The sequence below is a fragment of the Crotalus tigris genome, unplaced genomic scaffold, assembly GCF_016545835.1.
Source record: "Crotalus tigris isolate CLP2741 ecotype Arizona unplaced genomic scaffold, ASM1654583v1 scf7180000019601.482383, whole genome shotgun sequence".
NCBI classification, from domain to species: domain Eukaryota; kingdom Metazoa; phylum Chordata; class Lepidosauria; order Squamata; family Viperidae; genus Crotalus; species Crotalus tigris.
The window spans coordinates 104,167-130,188 of NW_024097617.1; the positions used below are offsets into that span (position 1 = coordinate 104,167).

Consider the following 26,022-nt stretch of genomic DNA (forward strand, 5'->3'; position numbering starts at 1 on the left):
GGGAGACTTTGGGACAATTACCAGGCAACGGTGAGTTCTAGTCCTGCCTTAAGCAGGAAATCCAGCTAGGGGACTTTAGACAAAATCACCAGGAGACAGTGAGTTCTAGTTCCGTTTAGGCATGAAACCCAGCTGGCCGCTCACTGGGAGACGGTGAGTTCTAGTCCTGCCTTAAGCAGGAAAGCCAGCTAGGGGACTTTAGACCAATCACCAGGAAACAGTGAGTTCTAGTTCTGCTTAGGCACAAAACCCAGCTGGCCACACACTGGGAGACGGTGAGTTCTAGTCCAGCCTTAAGCAGGAAAACCAGCTAGGGGACTTTAGACCAATCACCAGGAAACAGTGAGTTCTAGTTCTGCTTAGGCACGGAACCCAGCTGGCCACTCACTGGGAGACGGTGAGTTCTAGTCCAGCCTTAAGCAGGAAAGCCAGCTAGGGGACTTTAGGCCAATCACCAGGAAACAGTGAGTTCTAGTTCTGCTTAGGCACGAAACCCAGCTGGCCACACACTGGGAGACGGTGAGTTCTAGTCCAGCCTTAAGCAGGAAAGCCAGCTAGGGGACTTTAGGCCAATCACCAGGAAACAGTGAGTTCTAGTTCTGCTTAGGCACGAAACCCAGCTGGCCACACACTGGGAGACGGTGAGTTCTAGTCCAGCCTTAAGCAGGAAAGCCAGCTAGGGGACTTTAGACCAATCACCAGGAAACTGAGTTCTAGTTCTGCTTAGGCACGAAACCCAGCTGGCCACTCACTGGGAGACGGTGAGTTCTAGTCCAGCCTTAAGCAGGAAAGCCAGCTAGGGGACTTTAGACCAATCACCAGGAAACAGTGAGTTCTAGTTCTGCTTAGGCACAAAACCCAGCTGGCCACACACTGGGAGACGGTGAGTTCTAGTCCAGTCTTAAGCAGGAAAGCCAGCTAGGGGACTTTAGGCCAATCACCAGGAAACAGTGAGTTCTAGTTCTGCTTAGGCACGAAACCCAGCTGGCCACACACTGGGAGACGGTGAGTTCTAGTCCAGCCTTAAGCAGGAAAGCCAGCTAGGGGACTTTAGGCCAATCACCAGGAAACAGTGAGTTCTAGTTCTGCTTAGGCACAAAACCCAGCTGGCCACACACTGGGAGACGGTGAGTTCTAGTCCAGCCCTAAGCAGGAAAGCCAGCTAGGGGACTTTAGGCCAATCACCAGGAGACAGTGAGTTCTAGTTCCGCTTAGGCACGAAACCCAGCTGGCCACACACTGGGAGACGGTGAGTTCTAGTCCAGCCCTAAGCAGGAAAGCCAGCTAGGGGACTTTAGGCCAATCACCAGGAGACAGTGAGTTCTAGTTCCGCTTAGGCACGAAAGCCAGCTGGCCACTCACTGGGAGACGGTGAGTTCTAGTCCCACCATAAGTACGGAAATTGGCTGCGTGACTTTGGGCCAATCACCAGGAGACGGTGAGTTTCATACCTTAAGCATGAAAGTCAGCTAGGAGACTTTAGGCCAATCACCAGGAGACAGTGAGTTCTAGTTCTGCTTAGGCACGAAACCCAGCTGGCCACACATTGGGAGACGATGAGTTCTAGTCCAGCCTTAAGCAGGAAAGCCAGCTAGGGGACTTTAAGCCAATCACCAGGAGACAGTGAGTTCTAGTCCCACCATAAGCACGAAAAACAGCTGGGTGACTTTGGGCCAATTACCAGGCAATGGTGATTTCTAGTCCTCCCTTAAGCAGGAACATCAGCTAGGGGACTCTAGGCCAATCACCAGGAGACAGTGAGTTCTAGTTCCCCTTAGGCATGAAACTCAAGTCTCTAGGGGGTTCTAATCCCACCATAAGTACGGAAATTGGCTGAGTGACTTTGGGCCAGTCACCAGGAGATGGTGAATTCTAGTCCTGCCTTCAGCAGGAAAGCCAGCAGTTAGTTTGGCCCTCCTCCAGCAGGTCCCCCTCCCGGCCGTAGACCGGCTACTCACCAAACCAGGCGTCAACGTCAATTTTCTGGGCATCATTCATCTCCTTGAAGTTGAGGCTGATATCGGGCACATCATAAGAATAAGTGTCCTCGGACATTGTAATAATCTCTTCCTCGGTGGGCACAGCTATGCCCAGCTCTTCCCGGGTCAAGGCCTGCAAAGGAAAATGGAGGTCATGTTTAGACTTTAGAATAGAAGCTGGAAGGCACCTTGGAGGTCCTCTAGTCCAGCCCCCTGCTCAAGCAGGAGAACCTATACCAATTCGGACAAATGGCTATCCGGTCTCTTCTTAAAAACCTCCAGTGATGGAGCACCCACAACTTCTGGAGGCAAAGCTGTTCCACTGTTTAATTCTCCTCACTGATAGAGAATAGAGATAACAGATTGTAGAATAGAACAGAATAGAATAGACACAAGAATAGAACAGAATGGAATAGAAGAATAGAATAGAGAAGAATAGAGATAACAGATTGTAGAATGGAATGGAATGGAATAGAATAGAATAGATGGGAGGGACCTTGGAGGTCTTCTAGTCTGACCCAGTGCTCAGACAGAAAATAGAGTAGCATGTGGAATGGAATGGAATAGAAGAGAATGGAATAGAATAGAATAAAATAGAATGCACAATGGAATAGAATAGAATGGAACGGAATAGGATAGGAATAGGATAGGAATAGGATAGGAATAGGAATAGGATAGAATAGAATAGAATATAGAATAGAAGCTGGAAGGGACCTTGGAGGTCCTCTAGTCCAGCCCCCTGCTCAAGCAGGAGAACCTACACCAATTCGGACAAGTGACTGTCCAGTCTCTTCTTAAAAACCTCCGGTGATAGAGCACCCACAACTTCTGGAGGCAAAGCTGTTCCACTGTTTAATTGTCCTCACTGATAGAGAAGAATAGAGATAACGGATTGTAGAATGGAATGGAATGGAATAAGAATAGAATAGAATAGAATAGAATAGAATAGAATAGAATAGAATAGAATAGAATAGAAGGGAGGGACCTTGGAGGTCTTCTAGTCTGACCCAGTGCTCAGACAGAAAATAGAGTAGAATGTGGAATGGAATAGAAGAGAATGGAATAGAATAGAATAAAATAGAAAGCACAATGGAATAGAATAGAATGGAACGGAATAGGATAGGAATAGAATAGAATAGAATAGAATAGAATGGAATGGAATGGGATGGGATAGGATAGGATAGGAATAGAACAGAATAAGGAATAGAATAGAATATAGAATAGAAGCTGGAAGGGACCTTGGAGGTCTTCTAGTCCAGCCCCCTGCTCAAGCAGGAGAACCTATACCATCTCAGATAGGTGAATGTCCAGTAATAGTTCACGTGATTTTGATTCTGTGCCTCCATTTATGCAACCAAGGATTGCATTCGCTTTTTTGCCTGCTGCTGCACACAGCTGGCTCACCACTGTACGTTGTCCGGGGGGGGGGGAGGCTACATGAGGCCCCTGGCCATTGGAGGCTCCAAATACTCCTTATGGGCATTCAGTTCTCTGCCCTCCCTTTGCTTAGTAAAGTCTTTTTAGTGCACAAAGTGAAACCTTGCACGCTACAATAAAAAGGACTCTCTTCCCGGAATCGTATAAGTGCAGAGTTTGGGCTCGTAAAGCTCTCACCAGAATGGGTGTGTGTTTGCAGTGGGTGCGTTTTGTGCTTGTGTGTTGGCATTTGCCTTCATGCCAATGAACCTTTCCTTCCTGGCCAGATTCATTACGGCTGCTTTCGACACTCCTCCTATGTGCTGCTACTCCCAATTTATAACTCAGAATACAGGTAGTAATTGACTTAGAACTGTCATTGACTTACAACTGTTCATTTAATGACTGTTCGAACTTATTTGTTGTTGTTGTTGTTAGCTGCGAAGTCGTGTCCGACCCATTGCGACCCCATGGACCACGTTCCTCCAGGCCTTCCTGTCCTCTACCATCTTCTGGAGTCCATTGAAGCTCACGCCTCCTGCTTCAGGGACTCCCTCTGGCCTCCTCATTCTCTGTCGTCCCCTTCTTCTCTTGCCCTCCATCTTTCCCAGCATCAGGCTCTTCTCCAGGGAGTCCTTCCTTCTCCTTAGGTGGCCAAAGAACTTGAGTTTCAACTTCAGGATCTGGCCTTCTAAAGAGCAGTCGGGGTTGATCTCTTCTAGGACTGACCGGTTGGATCGCCTTGCAGTCCAGGGGACTCGCAGGAGTCTTCTCCAGCACCAGAGTTCAAAGGCCTCCATTCTTTGGCGCTCAGCCTTTCTTATGGTCCAACTTTCACAGCCGTACATTGCAACTGGGAAAACCACGGCCTGGACTATACTCACTTTTGTTGGCAGAGCAAACTTATAATGGCACTGGAAAAAGCGACTTACAACTCCCCCCCCCTTACAACCGTTGCAGCATCGCCAGAGGTCACTTGATCAAAATTCAGGCGCTCGACAACTGACTCGTATTTATGTCGGGCGCGGCGTCCCCGGGAGTCGCGGGGTCCCCTTTGGCAACCTTCTGACAAGCCAAGTCCCTGGGGAAGCCGGATTCACTTAACAACGGGGGTGACTAAGTTAACCTTAGCAGTGACCCACTTCACAGTTGTGGCGAGCGAGGTCGTAAAATGAGGCCCAACTCACTCAGCCACACTGTCCTGTTGAGCAATTAACCAGTGGAACCACCTGCCTCCAGAAGCGGTGAAAGCTCCAACACTGGAAGTTTTTAAGAAGAGACTGGACAGCCATTTGTCCGAAATAATAATAATAAAGTTGGAAGGGACCTTGGTGGTCATCTAGTCCAACCCCCTTGCTCAGGCAGGAAACCCTACACCATTTCAGACAAACGGCTGTCCAGTCTCTTCTTAAAAACTTCCAGTGTTGGAGCATTTACCGCTTCTGGAGGCAGGTTGTTCCACTGGTTAATTGTTCTGACTGTCAGGAAATTGCTCCTTAGTTCCAGGTTGCTTCTCTCCTTGATTAGTTTCCATCCGCTGCTTCTTGTCCTGCCTTCAGGCTCTTTGGAGAATAGCTTGACTCCCTCTTTTTTGGGGCAGGCCCTGAGATACTGGAAGACTGCTATCCTGTCCGCCCTCGTCTTTCTCTTCATTAAACTAGACAAGACCCAATTCCAGCAACCAAACGTTCCTTATATGATTTAGCCTCCTGTCCCCTGATCATCTTCGTTGCTCTTCTCTGCCCTCCTTCTAGAGCAGCGGTTCTCAACCTGTGGGTCGGGACCCCATTTGGGGTCGAACGACCATTTCACAGGGGTCGCCAAACAAGGCTGTCCGCCATTTTTTCCCCCTTTTCTTTGGCCACGCCCCTGGAACCCGGTGATGTATAAGTGGTTGGGGGTCACCACAACATGGGGAACTGTATTATGGGGTCGCGGCATTAGAAAGGTTGAGAACCACTGGTATAGAGTTTCCTGCCTGAGCAGGGGGTTGGACTAGATGATCTCCAAGGTCCCTTCCATCATCATCATCATCATTATGGAAATTTGGAGCCTGGGAAGTGTAAGAAACGGTCTCGTGTCGCTTTTCCCAGTGCTGTTGTGGCTTCAAACAGTCCCTAAATGAACGGTCGTAGGTTGAGGACCACCTGCATATTGCCCTTCTGAACCAGAAGCTGGAGATGCATCAGAGATGGTGGCAGGAGGAGCTTCCCCAAGTCACCAAGTGCAGACATGGCTTTTTGAGTGCAGACAGCTGGAGCCCAGGGTGGCATTACCCTGGATTTAGATGCTTTTACTCCACCAGCAACTTTTGACAGGTGGGCAGATTGCCCAGGGCCATTAGCAAGTGCCACTCACACCCATAAATCTTGGCCTCCCCTTGCAACAACACGGCCAAGTGCCAACCTCAGGAGGGAGGAAGGAAAAATCCAAGCGTCGCTCGATTGGGAAAAAAAAAAGGCCTTAAGCCCCCCCCCCCAAGATGCCAACCTTCGCCCCAAGATTTGTGCCCGTCCGGGCGCCGCAAAGGACGTGAACCCAACAGAACCCCAAGGAGAGGAATTGAGGTTGACAGCTTGGCCAGAACGAGATCCCTTCTTGGCCCCATCGACGGGGATCGCGTTGCTGTCAACAGGCCTGCCTTAAATTAAAAAGAAAAAAGAAGAAAAAAATGGAAATAACAACTGCGTCATTGGTGTTCCTCTCTCCTGGCTGGGCTCAACAAGTAGGGCTGCCAACTATGATGAGCGGGCATCGTATTTCAGGGATGTTTGGCCTCAGGGCAACCTCCACAGGGCGACGGAGTGACAATGGCGGCTTCATTATGGAGCGTCAACTGGAGAGGGGCCGCTGGGAAATCGGGAAAGGAATCCCATCGGAAAGAGCCTTCTGTGTGACCCGGTCATTTCCAGCGTAGAAGATGTAAGTCAATATATGTCGGGCCAGATTGGGCGTCCGGCAGCTGCGCTAGAATTCCCAAACCGTTGCAAAAAACGCAAGGTACGACATGATTCGTTTACCGAAGGCAGGCAGTCCTCGACTTTACGACCAACGTGGAGCCCAAACTTCCCGTTGCTGAGCGAGACTGGTTAAGCGGCTTTTGCCCTGCTTTACGATCTGTCTACATAGTATGTTTTAGGTGTGTATCATGTATGTATTTCACTTTACAGAGCAGGCAACTAAATGTCATTCTTGATGTGTGCCGTTGTGCCCACAGTAAAAAAAAAATGACAATAAAGGTTATCTTATCTTATCTTGCTGCAGTTATGTAAATCACTGGAGTTGATAAGTGAGTAACCCGGTTGTTAAGTGGATCTCCCCCCCCCGTTGTAAAAAGGGGTCACGTGAACGCTGCAACTTTCCTAAGTACACGCCAGTTGCCAAGCCTCTGAATTTTGATCTCGTGACCCTGAGGAAGCTGTAGCAGCCATAAATGGGAAAACTGTGGTAAGTCACTATTTTCAGCGCCGTTACAACTTTGAATGGTCACTAAATGAACTCTTGTAAGTCAAGGACCGCCGGTAGTCTAAATTGGGGGTCCTGAATTCCCGGTCCGCAGCCTGTTGGGCACCGGGCCACGCAAATGAGAGGTGGGCGTGCACAAAGCTTCATCAGCACATGCACAGGAGCCAGTTTGAATAATAATAATAATAATAATGATGATGATGATGATGATGAAAGGGACCTTGGAGGTCATCTAGTCCAACCCCCTGCTCAGGCAGGAAACCCTACACCGTTTCAGACAAAGGGCTGTCCAGTCTCTTCTTAAAGACTTCCAGTGTTGGAGCATTCAGAGCTTCTGGAGGCAGGTTGTTCCACTGGTTAATTGTTCGAGCTGTCAGGAAGTTTCTCCTTAGTTCCAGGTTGCTTCTCTCCTTAGTTAGTTTCCATCCGTTGCTTCTTATCCTGCCTTTGGAGGTGCTTTGGAGAATAGCTTGACTCCCTCTTCTTTGGGGCAGCCCCTGAGATATTGGAACACTGCCATCATGTCCCCCCTCGTCCTTCTCTTCATTAAACTAGACCAGTGATGGCAAGCAAACCTTTTAGAGACCGAACTGCAACCCAAAACCCACTTATGTTATCGTTGGGTGCCAGGTGGGCGTGGCCCATTGGGTGGGCATGGCTGCGGTGGTAACGGCAGACTGGGTGCGACTAAAAAGTTCGGTCAATCAATTCCAACTTTGCGAGATCTTTTTTCCTGCGAGAAGTTGAAATTGGTTGATGGAATTTATTTTTTTTTGCACACCTCAAGCAAAAAGGTTTTATAAAACCTAGCTGAAGGCCTAGCACTGGGGCAACGGCGCGCATGCCCACAGAGAGGGCTCTGAGTGCCACCTCTAGCATCCGTACCGTAGGTTCGCCACCACGGAAATAGACCTATCCAATTCCAGCAACCGTTCCTTGTATGTTTCAGCCTCCAGTCCCCTGATCATCTTTGTTCTTCTTCTCTGCACTCTTTCCAGAGTCTCAACATCTTTTTTACATCGTGGTGTACATGAACCATTCCACCCCACCACCACTCCCGCTGTCGCCCACTGCCACGGAAAAATTGGGCACCATTGCTCTAAATCCCTTTCCTGCTTTCCTTTACAGTTACAGAAACCAATAGGTTTAGTGGAAAAAAACCCATCTTGGGACAAAACTTCTTAATTTTGAGCCCATAATAGTGTTATTTGAATGAACGACACGTCTTCTATTTTTTTTATTCCAACTTATTTCAACTGCTAAATTCTTGTTCTTTTAGCTGTCGGTTAGAGAACAGCTGGCACAAACAACTGGAAAGAAGTCAGTAACCCTACAATGAGAAGAGAACCTGGACGCAAGGCAGCCAGTCCTCGACTTACGCCCATTTGCCCAGAATGCCTTCAAAGTTACAATGGCAGGGAAGATTATGACCATTTTTCACACTTATGACCGTTGCACCATTTCCCCAGGGTCACGACTGACGTTCGTATGCAGGGCAATGGACATTTTTCAGACTTGCGCCCGCTGCAGCCTCCCTCATAGTCACGTGATCAAAATTCAGAGGCATGTCCTTGTGACGGTTGCAGGATCACGTGATCCCCTTCCGACAAGCGAAGTCAAGCGGGGGGGGGGAGAAGGGGAACCCAGATTCAATTCACGACTGTGTCGTTCACTTAACTGCAGTGCTTCGCTTCACAAAGGTGGCGACCAAGGTCGTAAAGTGGGGGCAAAACTCACTTCACCGTCTCCCCAAGCAACAGTGAATTTGGGGCTGGTTTGTGGACGTAACTAGAGGACGACCTATATTCTGCTCCTGAAACGGGGAACGTTTCCAAATCTCGAGAAGCAGACGGCCCAAAGCGGAAAACTGAATCGTGCTTTTTTAATTCTGATCCGGTTGGATGGATATTCGTCACCCCGATAAGGACCTCCATCCAAGAGACCAGCCTGCTTTGAAAATATGGAATTTGTCAATCCTGAGGCTGCAGGTTAGCAAGCTGCTCAGGTGCTACCTCAGGAATCAAAAGGTGTTTTTTCTTTTTCTGGTTTCCCCATGCTTTGGCTATCACCCTTCCCCAGTCTGAGGATTGGATGTATCGGGGGCGTCCGACCTTGGCAACTTTTAAGACTTGTGAACTTCAACTCCCAGAATCCCCCCAGCCAGCCATGTCTTCAATTGGCACGGATGGACACTTGTGGTATATCTAGTTGGCACCCTCTGGCAGGGCTGGCGCAAGAGCCAAAATGAAGACCCCTCAAAAAACCCATCGAGCAGGTCTATGGAGTTTCTCAATCACCCAGGTCATGGGTGTCCCAGAGGTGCTTTTTCAAAAAGGGCAACTGGGCTTTGCTTTTTCTTGAAGATGTTTGTCAAGGTAATGATATTATAATAGTAGTAGTAGTAAAGGTGGAAGGGATCTTGGAGGTCATCTAGTCCAACCCCCTGCTCAGGCAGGAAACCGAATACCATTTCAAACAAATGGCTGTCCAGTCTCTTCTTAAAAATGTGCAGTGTTGGAGCATTCACCGCTTCTGGAGGCAGGTTGTTCCACTGGTTAATTGTTCTCACCATCAGGAAGTTTCTCCTTAGTTCCGGGCTGCTTCTCTCCTTGATTAGTTTCCATCCGTTGCTTCTTGTCCTGCCTTCTGGTGCTTTGGAGAATAGCTTGACTCCCTCTTCTCTGGGGCAGCCCCTGAGATTGATTAGAAGGCTGCTATCATGTCCCCCCTCGTCCTTCTCTTCACAACTGTGGCAGAAAAGGTCATAAAACGGGGCAAAACTCACTTAATGACCAGTCCTGGAAGACTGCTATCATGTCCCCCCTCTTCCTTCTCTTCATTAAACTCGACATGCCCAATTCCAGCAACCGTTCTTTGTATGTTTCAGCTTCCAGTCCCCTGATCATCTCTGTTGCTCTTCTCTGCACTCTTTCTAGAATCTCAACATCTGTTTTATATCATGGTGACCAAAACTGGATGCAGGATTCCAAGTGTGGCCTTACCAATGCCTTGTAAAGTGGTATTAATTCTTCACATGATCAGATAGTATAAGATAAACTACCATTTAATATAGACCACTGTTTACTGTGTTCACTCCTGGGTTATCTCAGCGCAGGGGCAGGCAACCTTGGCTCTTTTATGACTGGTGGACTTCAACTCCCAGAATTCCTGAGCCAGCATGGGGGAACTATGGCCCCCTCATGACTCGTGGACTTCAACTCCCAGAATTCCTGAGCCAGCATGGGGGAACTATGGCCCCCTCATGACTCGTGGACTTCAACTCCCAGAATTCTCTGAGCCAGCATGGGGGAACTATGGCCCCCTCATGACTCGTGGACTTCAACTCCCAGAATTCCTGAGTCCAGCATGGGGGAATATGGCCCCCTCATGACTCGTGGACTTTAACTCCCAGAATTCCTGAGCCAGCATGGGGGAATTATGGCCCCCTCATGACTCGTGGACTTCAACTCCCAGAATTCCTGAGCCAGCATGGCTCAGCTTGGAAACCTCTCCCTTTCCCCTCAGCATGGCTGGCTCAGGAATTCTGGGAGTTGAAGTCCACCAGTCAAGAAGGGGCCAAGGTGGCCTACCCCTGTCTCAGTGCAATAAGACTACGCCTGCTCTGACAATGTTTTCGCTTCCCATCCAAGGAGTCTCTTCAGTTCTGAACTGGTGAACTGAAGAAGCTTCTGGGAGGGAGAAGGGAAACATCATCAAGGGGAAACAAAGCCTAGTTGCCTTTTGTGGGGGGAAAAAAGCACCTTTGGGACATCAAGAGGGTCCTTTCCCCAATGCCCAAAGTTGCCTATCACGGCTGGCTTTGTGAGATCAAGGCTAAAAATCCCGGCTAATCCTGCTTTTTTCCAGGGTGGTCCGAAGGGCCATCGGAGCCGTTAGTCCAAAAGGGAAGATCAAAGTGGTGCCAGGATCTTCCCTGGCTCCTTCGCTGCCAGCCCCAGCCCGTCGTGGCTACAGATCCGGTGTCTCCCTTCCCAGCAACCCAAAAATAAATGACATTGCCTGCCCTGTAGTTCGCCTCTCCCCGCACCAAGCTTGAGCAACACCAGGTTAAAAATAGGCGGTTAAAGAGAAAACATAAACGTTGAGCCTCCGGAGAAGCCCGTCTTACAGAGCAAGGAAGAGAAGAGTAACTTCTTCTCCAGCTGGGAGAAAGGAAGACAATCCCCGTTTGGTTTCCGCCGGGCAGCCAGGCAAAGATGGGGGGGCTTATTCCCGAGTCAGGGAATTCTTTCAAGTGGCATCTGGGGCCCACTGGGCCCAGGATGAGGAACGATGGGCCAATTTAAGAGGAGCCGTTTCAATAAAAGAGAATTATTTGGAGCTCCGGGTTGAAACGAGGGCTCCTGGGTGCTCTTTGAGCTGGGTGGTTTTCGAGTACACGCTTCATGACCCACACTAGGTATCAACAGTGCTAGAAGGGAGTGGGGGGGGAGGAGGAGGAGGAGGAGGAGGAGGAGGAGGAGGAGGAGGAGGAGGAGGAAGAAAGAAAGAGGAAGAAAGAAAGAGGAGAAAAAGGAGAAGGAAGATAACTGTGGGGTCCTTGGTGCTCTCTGAGCTGGGTGATTTTCGAGTAGATGTTTCGTGACCTACACTATGTAACATCATCAGTGCTAGAAGGGAGTGGGGGAGCAGGAGGAGGAGGAGGAAGAGGAAGAAGAGGAAGAGGAAGGAAGAAAGAGAAAAAGGAGGAGGAGGAGGAAGATAACTGTGGGGTCCTTGGTGCTGTCTGAGTGGGTGGTTTCCTTGTAGACGTTTCATGACCCAAACTAGGTAACATCATCAATGCTAGAAAGGAGTGGGGGAGCTGGAGAAGAAGGAAGGGAGGAAGAAGGAGGAGGAGGAGGAGGAGGAGGAGGAGGAGGAGGAGAAAGAAGAAAGAAAGAAGAGAAGAAAGAAGGAGGCCCTAGTTCCCCCATGCTGGCTCAGGAATTTTGGGAGTTGAAGTCCACCAGTTATAAAAGAGCCAAGGTTGCCTACCCCTGGGCTAGACAGTCACTTGTCTGAGATGGTATAGGTCAGGGGTAGGCAACCTTGGCTCAGCCACGCTGAGGGGAAAGGGAGAGGTTTCCAAGCTGAGCCATGCTGGCTCAGGAATTCTGGGAGTTGAAGTCCACGAGTCATGAGGGGGGGCCATAGTTCCCCCATGCTGGCTCAGGAATTCTGGGAGCTGAAGTCCACCACTTATAAAATTTTGATCACGTGATTGTGAAGAAAAAAATATTTAAATATTTAAACCAGGGGTCTTCAAACTTGGCCCTTTTATGACTGGTGGACTTCAACTCCCAGAATTCCTCAGCCAGCCTGGCTCAGCTTAGAAACCTCTCCCTTTCCCCTCAGCATGGTTAGCTCAGGAATTCTGGGAGTTGAAGTCCACCAGTCATAAAAGAGCTGAGGTTGCCTACCTCTGGTATAGATTCTCCTGCTTGAGCAGAGGGCTGGACTAGAAGACCTCCAAGGTCCCTTCCAGCTCTCTTCTATTCTCCCCCAAAGCTATTTCAATTAGCAATCTAACACTTTTCAATCAAGCCCAGTTCCCTTCCCGACAGGCCAGACAGAATCCATTCATCATCTTGACATTCCCGCAACAAGGATTTCAAATCCCCGCCAAGTAGTTTTGCCCACAGCCGTCTCACTTGGTGACTTGCGGATAATGTACTGTCTGATTTTCCACCTGTCTGTCACCTGCCGGAGGCTTATCACCTGCAGCCAGCATCTCTTCAACAACCCGCAGCCTTGGTGTAAATCTGCCCCAATTTAAATGGGGAGCAGGAGCATCTGGCAAAGTGAACCAGCTGGTTAATGTGTGACGAGCATCAAAACGGAGATGGAACTTCAGAGGCACTGTTGTGGCTGCCATCTTGACTTTTCTGACCCGACAGGTGCTCCTTGATTTAGAATAGAACAGAACAGAAGCTGGAAGGGACCTTGGAGGTCTTCTAGTCTAGCCCCCTGCTCAAGCAGGAGAACCTATACCATCTCAGACAAGTGGCTGTCAGGTCTCTTCTTAAAAATCTCCAGTGATTTCTGGTGGCAAGCTGTTCCACTGGTTAATTATCCTCACTTTCAGCAAGTTTCTGCTTAATTCCAGGTTGCTTCTCTCTTTGGTCAGTTTCCAACCGTTGTTTCTCGTCCTTCCCTCTGATGCTTTCGTGAATAATGTGACCCCCATCTTCTTTGGGGCAGCCCCTCAGATACTGGAACGCTGCTATCATGTCTCCCCTATATCTTCTTTTCCCTAGAACTAGCCTAACCCAAGTCCCGCAGCCGTTCTTTGTATGTTTTGGTCTCCAGGCCTTGGATCATCTTAGCTGCTCTTCTCTGGACTTTTTCCAAACTCTCAACATCTTTTTTCTGATAGGGTGACCAAAATTAGCTGCAGGATTCCAGGTGTGGCCTCACTAGGGTTTTATAAAGCGGTACTAATACTTCACGTGATCTTGATTCTATGCCTCTGTTTATGCAACCCAGGATTCTATTAGCTTTTTGGGCGGCGGCTGCACACGGCTGGGTCATGGTCAAGCTATCGTTCACTAGGACTCCAAGGTCCCTCTCCCAGTTGCTGTTTTTGAGCCAGGTCTCGCCCAGTCTATACTTTCATAATAATAATAATAATAATAAAGTTGGAAGGGACCTTGGAGGTCACCTAGTCCAACCCCCTGCTCAGGCAGGAAACCCTAGACCATTTCAGACAAATGGCTGTCCAGTCTCTTCTTAAAAACTTCCCGTGTTGGAGCATTCACCGCTTCTGGAGGCAGGTTGTTCCACTGGTTAATTGTTCTGTCAGGCAGGGTGCAAATAATTTTATCACTATCTAAACGCAAGATCCTATTTCATACCTGCTTGGGCAAGCTGGTCAGGCAAAACAGCTCCATCGGAGGTGGCACCAACTGGCTAGAAAATTGAGTACAGGGGGGGTCACTTTCCATCTTTCCTCCAACCCCCCCTTATTTTGCACTACATTACCCATGATTCCTCACCACCACCTATAGTACAGATCTAGAAATCTGCAATGCAAGAGCAGTGGGGTGCATTGCAGTGCAGAGGAAGGCTGCATTAGCTCCACTCCCTTCTTCTCACCATGTTGCAGCCAAGATAAATTGCTCAGCAGGAGACACACACACACACACACACACACACACACACACCTGCCTTTAGCTGCCTTGTGGGAGGCAAAATACAGTGGTGTAAAAGAGCAGTCCCAAAGTTGTTGCCAATTTCTAAAGATATCTGCCCAGATTTCACAGCAAACGAAGCCCAAAAATTAAAATAAGCCTTGGGAGCCCTTAAAAAAAAATGCATGATAGTTTTCGCTATCGCTGCTGCGGGAAATCAGAGCAAAGAATCCAAGACCGTTATTTTACACACACAGGTACACCGCAGAAAGTCCTCGCTCAAAGTTACAACGGCACTGAAAAAAGGGACGGGTCCGTTTTTTCACCCTTACGACCGTTGCAGCCTCCGCCCGGCCAAGTGATCAACATTCAAATGCTTGGCAACGGACTCACATTTATGACGGTTGCCGTGTCTCCGGATCATGTGATCCGCTCTTGCAACCTTCTGACGAGCCACGTCAACGGGGAAGCCACTTAACGACCGTGTGACTAACGGAGCAACTGCAGGGATCTACGGAATGACTGCGGCAAGGGAAGCTGTAAAACGGGGCAAAGCTCACTTCACACACGTCTCATTTACCGACTGAAATGGTGGTCATCAGCTGAGGACGAGTGACTGCGATTGTCAGGCGAAGACACCAATGGATTCTCGTTTTAAGGCCTAGGCAAGGGTGACTCTGGGCCAATCACTGTGAGGCAGTGAGTGCTGATCCCTTCTAGCCCTGATGATATTCCCTAGTTGGGTCATGAAACGTCTGCAAAAAAAAAAAAAGCAAGCTGAGAGAGCCCCAAGGATGCTACCCTCCTCGTCCCCTTCTCGTTCTCTCCCACTCTGCAAACCCCACTCTTTATTAGCACTGATGATATTCCCTAGTTGGGTCATGGAACGTCTCTGGAAAAAAAAAACAAGCTTAGAGAGCCCCAAGGACCCTGCAATCCTCCTCCTCTCTGCAAGCTCCCCTCCCTTCTAGCACTGATGGTATTACCTAACTGGGTCATGAAACGTTTGCAAGAAAACAACCATGTTCAGAGCGCATCGAGGACCCCACAGTTCTCTTCCTCCTCCTCCTCCTCCTGCTCCCTTCTAACACTGGTGATGTTACCTAGTTGGGCCATGAAAGGTCTGTGAGAAAACAACCAAGTTCAGAGGGCACCAAGGACCCCACAGTCCTCCTCCTCCTCTTCCTTCTCATTCTCCTTCTCCTCCTCCTCTTCCTCCTCCTCCCTTCTAGCACTGATGATGTTACTTGGTTGGGTCATGAAACGTCTGCAAGAAAACCACCCAGCTCAGAGAGCATCAAAGGTTCCACCGTCCTCCTCCTCTTCCTCCTCCTCCCTTCTAGCACTGATGGTGTTACCTAACTGGGTCATGAAACGTTTGCAAGAAAACAACCATGTTCAGAGCGCACCAAGGACCCCACAGTTCTTTTCCTCCTCCTCCTCCTGCTCCTCCTGCTCCCTTCTAGCACTGGTGATGTTACCTAGTTGGGCCATGAAAGGTCTGTGAGAAAACAGCCAAGTTCAGAGGGCACCAAGGACTCCACAGTCCTCCTGAGGATCCGAGATGCAAATATTCTTTTCTCGTCCTGATTCAAAACTAGCACAAAGTTGCACTTCTACTCCTGGTAGGAAGAAAGGCAGAGAATTCAAAGGCCCCACCCACCCGGTATATCTCAAATTGGCAGGCCAAGGGTACCTTCGGGGCAGCCTCTCGGTTCAAACGAAGCCTTGCCAGATGCCTTTGAGAAGCCCTGAAGCAGAGCCCTTCGGGAGAGCCCTCCGATGTGCGAATTCAAACTCCAGGGCCCCAAAGCAAATACAGCTAGTCCTCCACTCAGTCAGTCATTTAAGCAAGCATTCAAAGTTCCGACAAACCTATCTGGAGCGGCCCGGCAATCAGACTGCATTTAAAAATCATAATAAAGTTGGAAGGCACCTTGGAGGTCATCTAGTCCAACCCCCAGCTCAGGCAGGAAAACCTACACCATTTCAGACAAAGGGCTGTCCAGTCTCTTCATAATAAATAATAATAAAGTTGGAAGGCACCTTGGAGGTCATCTAGTCCAACCCCCTGCTCAGGCAGGAAACCCTATACCATTTCAGACAAAGGGCTGTCCAGTCTCTTCTTTAAAACTTCCAGTGTTGGAGCATCCACAACCTCTGAAGGCAAGCCATTCCACTAAATAACAGAATTGGAAGGGATCTTAGAGGTCATCTAGTCCAACCCCCTGCTCAGGCAGGAAACCACACCATTTCAGACAAAGGGCTGTCCAGTCTCTTCTTTAAAACCTCCCATGTTGGAGCATCCACCACTTCTGAAGGCAAGCCATTCCACTAAATAACAGAATAGCAGAATTGGAAGGGACCTTAGTCATCTAGTCCAACTCCCTGCTCAGGTAGGAAACCCTATACCATTTCGGACAAACGGCTGTCCAGTCTCTTCTTAAAAACTTCTAGTGTTGGAGCAGGTTGTTCCACTCGTTAACTGTTCTCACTGTTAGGAAGTTTCTCCTTAGTTCTAGGTTGCTTCTCACCTTGATTAGTTTCCACCCATTGCTTTGTATTCTGCCTTCAGGCGCTTTGGAGAAGAGCTGGACTACCTCTTTACGGCCATTTGCAGGGCCTTGAGGTCTTGCCCTCTCCCAGATGACCCCAGCTAATGCCCTTTGACTCTGCCCCCCTGCCCTCTTTAATGGACATCTGGCATGCTGGCTGGTTTATTTCTCCCGTCCTCAAAATGAGGTGTGAAGAACTGTGGAATTTTATCTTTCCTTTCCCATCAATGGATTTAACACCTGGGGATTTCCCAGATGAACTGTGGGGGTGGGGTGTATCGATCTGTAAGGGAATCCCTCAGATCCTGTCTATGATGCCTGCTATCCACTACTCTTAATAAAAGTTCCCGGGGGAAGAAATTGTTTCCAAAGCGTTCTGCTTTCTTAAAATGTGGGATTGAAGTGGGTCCTTAACACAAGCTCAGAGAGCACAAAGATTCACAGTTCAACAACCTTGAGCTGCAAATATCCCTTTGGTTCTTTTGGAGAGGGGGGATCCCCCAAAAGATAGTGAGACACCCCTGCCAGCAAAAGAGATGCCCTGCATTTACACAGGGAAAGGAGGGGAACAACAATACAGGCATATATACATACATACATACATGATGCAACCGACACATTCCTAAGGAATGGACCTAAAGTTACTTCCAGCCCTTCTGCCGCCTATTTATTAAGAAAATAATAAATTAAAAGGCAATTTGGGCATGCCAAAGGCATCTGGACTAGTATCTTGACAGATTTATGGGTTGCCATGGGAACATTCTGATAAGGTGTCCGGCTGAAGATTGAAGGCTACATATCTTAGGTCTTTATATTTCAACTCAAATTTAGATTAAATCGATGCCATTCATCTGAAAACCGATTTTTCTCCACAGGAGCAAACACCAGGCACTGCAGGAAATAAAGATGCAATATTTATTTTTCAAGTTCTGAATCCACTTTATAGCCCCCCCCCACTTAAGCAGTGGAACTCTGGGTGGTAGACAAAAATAAAGAAAAACCAAACTGAGGCCCCTAAAAAGAAAAAAAAAATCTCATTTCCAGTATCCCCAGTCTATTAACACTTAACCCAGTGATTCTCAACCTTTCTAATGCCGTGACCCCATAATACAGTTCCCCATGTTGTGGTGACCCCCAAGTGGGTGTGGCCACCAATAAGAGGGAGTAGGACAGCTAGGGAACAGGGAAAAAAATGGCGGACAGCGTGGTTTGGCGACCCCCGTGAAATGGTCATTCGACCCCAAATGGGGTCCCGACCCACAGGTTGAGAACCACTGACTTAACCCAATGTCTGGGGCTAGCATGTATTATACTATACACTCAATAACATTTGTTTAGTTTCTATAGCCAATCTCAGTCAATACCTTTGGACAGTTTACCATTCAAAACATATAATTAAAAAACATTTTAAAACAAAAATGAGCAGAGGGTTGGACTAGTCCAGTGGTTAACCTTTTTGAACGAATCGCCCCCTTGAGCCAATGAGGAAGTTGTCATTGCCCCCCTCCCCCAACATAACCTCTCAATCACAACATAGGAAATAATTCTTCAATTTATCCAAACACTTTTTTGGTTTTCTTTAAAATTGTCATCAGGACATATCGATGCAAATAATTTATTTCCAGTCTTTTTCCCATATCTCAACTGTGTGAAAAATTTTGGTGCCACCCATCACTTTATTCCCAAACTTCGTGATCCATGTATTTCATGATTATCTTATTTATTCAAGACACTTAAATGTAGTGACCGCTGAAAACAAAATTCAATTGCAAGAAAGTGAAACGCCGAAAAAGAAAAACAGTAACATTTAATGATTGAATTACAAGTGAAATTTAAGACGCAAAAAGAAATATAAAAAGGGCACAAGAACAAACCGCAGTGCAGGAACTAAGAATTTCAAGACGAAAACTCTGAAACTCAATTAAGATTCTAGGAAAGTATATATAGTCACGCATACTGTAAAAGGGATTAAAAAGACACAAAGAAAATATGATATCAAACTGGAATGCACGCTAAAAAAGTACAATACAAAATGTTTTACAGAGCCACTCAGCATGCGATGTTTCGAAAGAAGCGCTCCCCCCTCCATCAGATATACAGCGATTCACTGTACGAAAAAAGTCTCAAAAGTGTCCCCAAAACGCCTCGCTCCATCGCCCCCATATTGCCCCCTTTTCGTTCCATCACCCCCCCTGAAAAACAAAATCGCCCCCTGGGGGGCAATATCACCCAAGTTAAGAACCACTGGACTAGATGACCTCCAAGGTCCCTTCCAACTTTATTATTATTATATGATAGTTGTTCCCCCCTCCATCACTCTGCTGAACACCTAATTCCCACAGTACAGTAGTAGGCTGTGTTACTATTATTCTTCTCACCTTTCCTATTACTTTCTCCTAGTAGTACCTATGATTTATCACTTGTTATATCTTACGATTAATGACAGTAACTATGATCTATGCCCTATCAATTTATTGTTGTATTTACAGTAAAGCTTATGCCCTGGAGATAAAAAAAAAAAATCCCTTGTGTGTCCAATCACACTTGGCCAATAAAGAATTCCCTTTCTAATTAAAGCAAACAATAAAAACCAGTAGAAAACATTAAAGCATCTAATTCGAGATACACAAGAGCAAGACTTTTGGATATATGTTTCGAAAACGCCTAGTGAAACGGGCAGCACATAAATTTAAGAAATGCAATAAAAATACGAAGACAAGAGATGTGTATGTTATTGTGTATGTATGCTGTAATTGTTATGTATATATACAAACACAAAACCACACACACAGACACACACACACACACACACTCCAGGGAGAGCCTTCTCTTCAACACCCTCATCTTTTATCTTGATTGTTTAACTTTAGCAAAATAAAGGATGTTTAGCTTGTTTTTGACACTGTTTTTAATGTCTTTTGGTTGGATTGTGGGCATCCCCGCTCAGAGCAGTTGAGAATCAGGCAGCAGGGACGTATTTATTTATTTATTTATTTTGTATTTAGGTAGAGAATTTACATATCCATATATAAATTTGCACCATACAAAATACAATTTATTGTTCTTATAACCGCTCTCTTAATGGGGAGGGCGCTCACAAAAAAATAAATTAAAAAATCTAAAAAGCGTGGAAAAACAATAACAACCCGCCCACCCCCAACTCCCCTTGGCGACAACATTAGGCAACACCCAATAAGCATGATCGAGAGTAACCAGCATTGCTGTAATGATGATCAATGATGGCTAAGACCTAAAACAAACCATACATTAGACGACCTCAATTGGAAACGGGAAGCCTCACATCGCCTCCTTCTTGCCACATCGGGGGAGGCTGGCGAGGCGCCCCGTCCCCCTCACGACCACCACCACCATCACCCCCAGCAAGCCCTGGACGATGGGAGTTGTAGTCCAACCCCCCCAAAAAAAATTCGGCGCGGGGGGGGGGACAGAGAGCCCGGGGCTCGCCCCCCCCATCTTCTTCTCCCCTCCCCTCCCCCACCTTGGTTGACCCGCTACCTGCTACTTCGCTGGGGAGGGGGCGAAAAGCAGAGTGCGGACCGCGAGGAAAACTGCCTCCCCATTCTCCCCCCCCATCCCGGCGTGACTCCCTTCCGCCCTCCCGTCCCCCCAGGGACGAAGAGGAGACCCCTCCACAGAGCCCCCCCCCAAGCCAGACTTACCTCACTCTCGGGGGGATCCGAAGTAACCCTCGGTAGCTTCCCTCAAGGCCCGCCGCCGTTAAAAGATTTCAAACGGCGGCCTCGTTTCCAAAGCAGCCAATCGCCGCTCGCCGGGCGGGCCTTCCCGCCCTCCGATTGGGCGCAGCGGCAGGCGGGAGGCGGGAGAGAAGGCGGGGAGACGCCCTTCCCATCCTGCCTTGCGCCACGCCGCCCTGGGCGTTGCTGGGAGGTGTAGTCGGGCGCCCTCGGGCTGCACAGCCAGCAGGAGGGCGGGGCTCGGCCAGTTTCCTAAGGAGCCGGGCAGAAAGGAGGGAGCTAGTCCGTAGGAAGTTTTAAAAGAGGGGCTGCGGGGGGGGGGGGTTGTGTCAGCCTATTCTCCAAAGCGCCTGAAGGCAGGACAAGAAGCAACGGATGGAAGCTCATCAAGGAGAGAAGCAACCTAGAAATAAGGAGGAATTTCCTGACAGTGAGGACAATTAACCAGTGGAACTACCTGCCTCCAGAAGTGGTGAATGCTCCCACACTGAAAGTTTTTAAGAAGAAACTAGACAGCCATTTGTCCGAAATGGTGTAGGGATTTCTGCCTGAGCAGGGGGTTGGACTAGATGACCTCCAAGGTTCCTTCCAACTTTATCATCACCATTATTATTATTATTATTATTATTATTTGAATAACAGTTGCAAGAAGTGGGTATGTCTAATGAAAAGAAGGACTAGGAGTGACATGATAGCAATAGCCCTTATCTACCGCTTCACAGTGCTTCACAGCCCTCTCTAAGCAGTTTACAGAGTCAGCCTATTTGCCCCCAACAATCTGGGTCCTTATTTTATCAGCCTCAGAAGGATGGAAGGCTGAGTCGGCCCTGAGCTGGTCAGGATCAAACTGCTAGCAGTCTGTCTGTTTGTCTAACTATTATAGCTATTATAGCTCTATCTGTCTATCTACCTACCTATCTACCTATTCTACATCTATTTACCTACCTCCTACTTATTCTACCTATGTATTCTATCTACCTATCTATTCTATCTCTACCTACTTACCTATCTTCTACCGCTACCTACTTACCTATTCTACATCTATCTATCATCTATCTATCTATCTATCTACCTATCCTACCTCTATCTACCTACTTAGCTATCTATTCTATCTCTACCTACTTACCTCTCTTTTATTCTACCGCTACCTACTTAGCTATCTATTCTACCTCTATCTACCTACTTATCTATTCTACAGCTATCTATCCTACTCTTGTGGAAAATGAAAGGACTCTTACGAATTCCAGAGGGTTTTTAGCAGAGAGATTTATTGCGCAGGTTATAGCAACAAGCAATTCTGAACCCCGACTTCAGTCTTATACTTTCTTTTTTTTCTCAGAAACAAAGGAATACACATTGAAATACACATTGTAATACATCAGGTTAGTTTCTCAAGGGTATACAATGGAGAATTTGCTACATACATTGTATCCAAGTGCAATGCGCATTAGGTTAGTCACATACTACTAACACTATTCCAGTAATTATGCAGACACATCATTATTCTAGTGATTGTTCATTATTCCACATTACTACCTCTATCTACCTAATTACCTATTCTACATCTAGCTAGCTAGCTATGTACCTACTTTCCTACCTACCTAACCCAGTGGTGGGATTCATCCAGTTCGCACCACTTCGGCAGAACCAGTAGCTAATTTTTTGTTGCCCAGGCCCAGAATGGACTTACAGAAGCGGCATCCACACAGAAAACCAGTTGTTCACCTATTTGAATCCCACCACTGACTTAATCTCTACCTACCTACCTACCTATTCTACCTCCATTTATCTATCTCAACTACCTACCTACCTACCTACCTTCTCTCTCTCTCTCTCTCTCTCTCTCTCTCTCATTATTCTTCTCTTCAGTCCAGTCCTGGCCCCTGATGCAACCCGCAAGGTCAAAGTTATGCTTCCCACACTGGGGAAGCCAGCATGCTTGAATGAGAAGGAAAAGGCGTCCAGGGGAACTGGACAGATCCATTTTCCAATTTTCCCAAACAAGTCCATCCTCGTCTCTGAAAATCTGCTCTTGCTGGCTTAGTTCTTACGTTCGTGAGTTGCAAAGGAGCAGACCTGCTTTTAAACAAAAATAACATACAGCAACTAATTTTGTCCACACCACGATGTGCAGCTTGTGGTTACCGCAATGTGGCAGGCACGAAATATACTTTCATTATTTTATCGCTGAGAATCACACCCTTTCTGCTTCAGCTGTTCTTCCTCTCCCAGCCCAGCACCCTTCAAACATGGCAGGAATTGGCAGAGTAGAATAGAAATATTTTATTTGGCCAAGTGTGGTTAGTCACACAAGGAATTTGTCTCCAGTATAGAAGCACTGAGTGTACTTGCAAAACAAGAGAGAAAATAACAACAGCAACAACAACAATAATAATAGCGTGCAACCATTTTATTCTATTCTATTTTTTTCATTGGAACAGCATGGTCGTCTAGAGGTGAAAACATGTTCAATCCTAAGTAGCGACTGATGTTAAGATCTTTTTCACTCTCTTGAAGTATTCAGTTCTATTATGTGCTTCTGGCTACTTTCCTTCATGACCAGAGGCAAGCTCGCCTGGACCAATAACCAGCCAAGACACAGTAAACCAAATTGGTTTTCCATAAAGTTTTCTTTTCCCCTCCTTGGCTCCAAGGAAAAGGAAAACAAATTGAAAACACACACACAGTATGCAGCAATTAAACATCTCTTTTGCAGTAGCAAGGAGTCCCAAAGACACATATTTATCAGAGGTTAAATAAAACATCATAGGATTGTTCCTTTTTGACAATAATACATTACAAATGCATTATTAAGGATAAATCCAAACTAAAATGCAAAGGATAATCACTGAAGCATGCCACACATACAAAAACAATATCAGAGTTGGATGGGACCTTGGAGGTCATCTAGTCCAGTGGTTCTTAACCTTTTTGAACGAATCGCCCCCTTGAGCCATTGAGGAAGTTGTCATCACCTCCCTCCCCCAACATAACCTCTCAATCACAGCGTAGGAAATAATTCTTCAATTTATGCAAACCCTTGTTTTGTTTTCCTTAAAATTGTCATCTGGACATATCGATGCAAATAATTTATTTCCAGTCTTTTTCCCATATCTCAACTGTGTGAAAATTTTTGGTGCCACCCGTCACTTTGTTCCCAAACTTTGTGATACATGTATTTCATTATTATCTTATTTATTCAAGACACTTAAATGTAGTGACCATTGAAAACAAAATTCAATTGCAGGAAAGTGAAATGCCGGAAAAGAAAAACAGTAACATTTAATGATTGAATTACAAGTGAAATTTAAGACGTAAAAAGAAATATAAAAAGGGTAGAGGCTGCTGCGCAACGCGCATGAAGATAAGCGATGCGTATTCACCTATGTACGGCGTTCCGTACTGAAGCTAGCTGGAGGAACATTTGAAAACAGAATTCAATCCACTAATAGCGAGCGATCGGATGTTTTTGTACGACAGATATGCAGCGATTCACTGTATGAAAAAGTCTCAAAAGTGTCCCCAAAACTTCTCGCTCCATCGCCCTCCAGTTTCTGGAGACAATTAGCCCACTGATTAATTATTCTTACAGTCAGGAAATTTTATCCAATTTCTGTTCTTTTTTTTAAAAAAACCATGCAGACAGAAACTGCCCCCCCCCTTTTCTTTCTTTCTTTTTTCTGCATCTCTTACTTTTCCAAGGCAGAAATTCTTGGGTTAAAAAAGTCACAAACTAAACATGTTTAAAAGGATTGCTCAAAAAATTCACCCTCCTTCGGCAGCCCCCATGGGCTTTAAACCCGTTTCTCCTTCCAATGTAATGTTATATACCAGTGGTGGCGAACCTATGGCACGCATGCCAGAGGGGGCACTCGGAGCCCTCTCTGTGGGCACACGCGCCTCGCTCTTTGGCTAAGTTTTCACAGGAAAAAGTCATTTCCCAAGCCCCTTCCTAGCCAAAACAAGCCTCTGGAGCGAGCGCGCTGTTTTCAGCTTTGAATTATATCTAATCTGACACCAGAAACAGACTAACAGATGACCTGAGTGCTGCATGTGTTGCTCTCAAACTTACAAAGTATAAGCCAAGGTTAAACAAATTATCAGCATGCATACAACAGCAAAAATCACATGAATTGTTCAAAAGCATGCCAAATGCAAACTTTTACCTTTCAGAAAAAAAGTGGTTTATATCATTGGAAGCTTTGTTATTGTGTTTTTTCTTTTAAGACAAAAGATGTTAAGGTATGAGTTGTTTTTTCTAAACCAAAACCTCAGTATTCAGATTAAATTGCCGTGTTGGCGCTTTGCGATAAATAAGTGGGTTTGGGGTTGCAGTTTGGGGACTTGGTCTCAAAAAGGTTTGCCATCACTGTTATATACTGTTTCTGGTGAATTACTTCACCAGGGTTCTTTAAAGTCACTTTTAAAGGATCCATGAGTACCCCTGCTTCTATTGCCCTCTTGGGCCCATATAAGAGGGTCCACTTTTCCTTGAGCTTCCTCACTGAAGGTCATAATATTTACAAATATTTCTCTTTCATTCCCCATAATAACAATTCCCAATTTGCCAATTAGGTACCTCCTGGTCAAATTGCAGTTCCTTTTACCAATATAAAGTTGCACCGTAGTCCTTTTGCTACTGTCTGGACCATAGCAGATTTAAATGTTGTTGCTTCTACCACATGTCCATAATGCCCTGATCCTTAATTTTCCCTTTCTCAATTTGCATTCCTGGAGGTATATAGTTCAGGGTAAATCTGGTGGCTCCAAAATCCACCGAGTACACTCTTTCTTCCTCCTCCAGGGATCCAACCTTTAAAGTTTATCGGGGGTTCCTAAAAAGCTGGACCAGAAAACAAATTAGTCCCAATAATGTGGAATAATGAAAAACCACAAGAATAACGATGTGTCTGCATAATTACTGGAATAATGCTGCGTCCGTAGAATGCGACTAACCTAATGTGCATTGCACTTGGATACAACATATGTAGCAAACTCTCTCCATTGTATACCCGTGAGAAACGAACCTCATGTATTACAATGTGTATTGCAATGTGTAGTCCTTCAGTATAAAACTGAAGTCTGAACCCACCCTCGGGGTTCAGAATTGCTGGTTGCTATTGCTTCTGAACCTGCGCAATAAATTTCTCTGCTAAAGCCCTCTGGAATTTGTAAGAGTCCTTCCCATTTTCCACAAGATTCCTGACACTCCTAATCCTCAAAATTCACCAAATTTGCTAGTTCTTCCCCCTCCATCCTTTTAGGGCACTCATTTTCCCAGTGTCCTCTCTCCTTACAAAAGGCACCTTTATTTATTTATTTATTTATTCAGGGGCGGGGGGGGGGGATTTTTCTCCTGACCTAGGGATTTATGTCCCCTGGCGCCAACCAGCTAACCTCACCCCCAGCCTAGACCTCTCCCAAGACCCCCTTACTGGTTTCCTGATTACTCCTCCACATTGTCTTTGCTGGCCTGTTTGCACCCATTGAGCCATCATTTTTAATCTTACAGTATCTTACCTTTATCTCTCTCCTCTTCTCTCTTGGGCACAGACTTTCTGAGCCTCTTTTACCGGTAATAAATCTTCTATCACAGTGATGGTGAACCTTTTAGAGCAGGGCTTTTCAACCGTGGTACGGGTACCACCTGTTGGTACGTTGGCACCTGGCAGGTGGGACGCGACCATCCTAGAAAAGGGGTAGCGGGGGAGGGTTGCATTTCTCCCCATGTATATTCCATTGGTCCTAAAAACATTTC

The 26,022-nt window shown here is 46.7% G+C and overlaps 1 protein-coding gene across 5 annotated transcripts in view; it reads right to left on the minus strand.

Moving 5' to 3' along the window:
* The window catches only part of TPX2 (TPX2 microtubule nucleation factor), a 58,787-nt gene extending 38,478 nt beyond the window's left edge, over positions 1-20,309 (minus strand). Inside the window, exons 1-4 of one of the 5 annotated variants that reach the window (XM_039363857.1) lie at positions 20,229-20,272; positions 14,574-14,748; positions 13,718-13,772; positions 1,959-2,112 (exon numbers count right to left, since the gene is read on the minus strand). In XM_039363857.1, the coding sequence (XP_039219791.1) occupies positions 1,959-2,112; positions 13,718-13,753 (190 nt within the window). In that variant the 5' untranslated portion in view covers positions 13,754-13,772; positions 14,574-14,748; positions 20,229-20,272. Of the gene's footprint in view, positions 1-1,958; positions 2,113-13,717; positions 13,773-14,573; positions 14,749-15,474; positions 15,911-20,228 lie in introns of those variants that run through there. The other 4 variants (XM_039363856.1, XM_039363860.1, XM_039363859.1 and 1 more) reach the window with 4 other exon arrangements.
* Between the last annotated feature and the right edge of the window lie 5,713 nt (positions 20,310-26,022).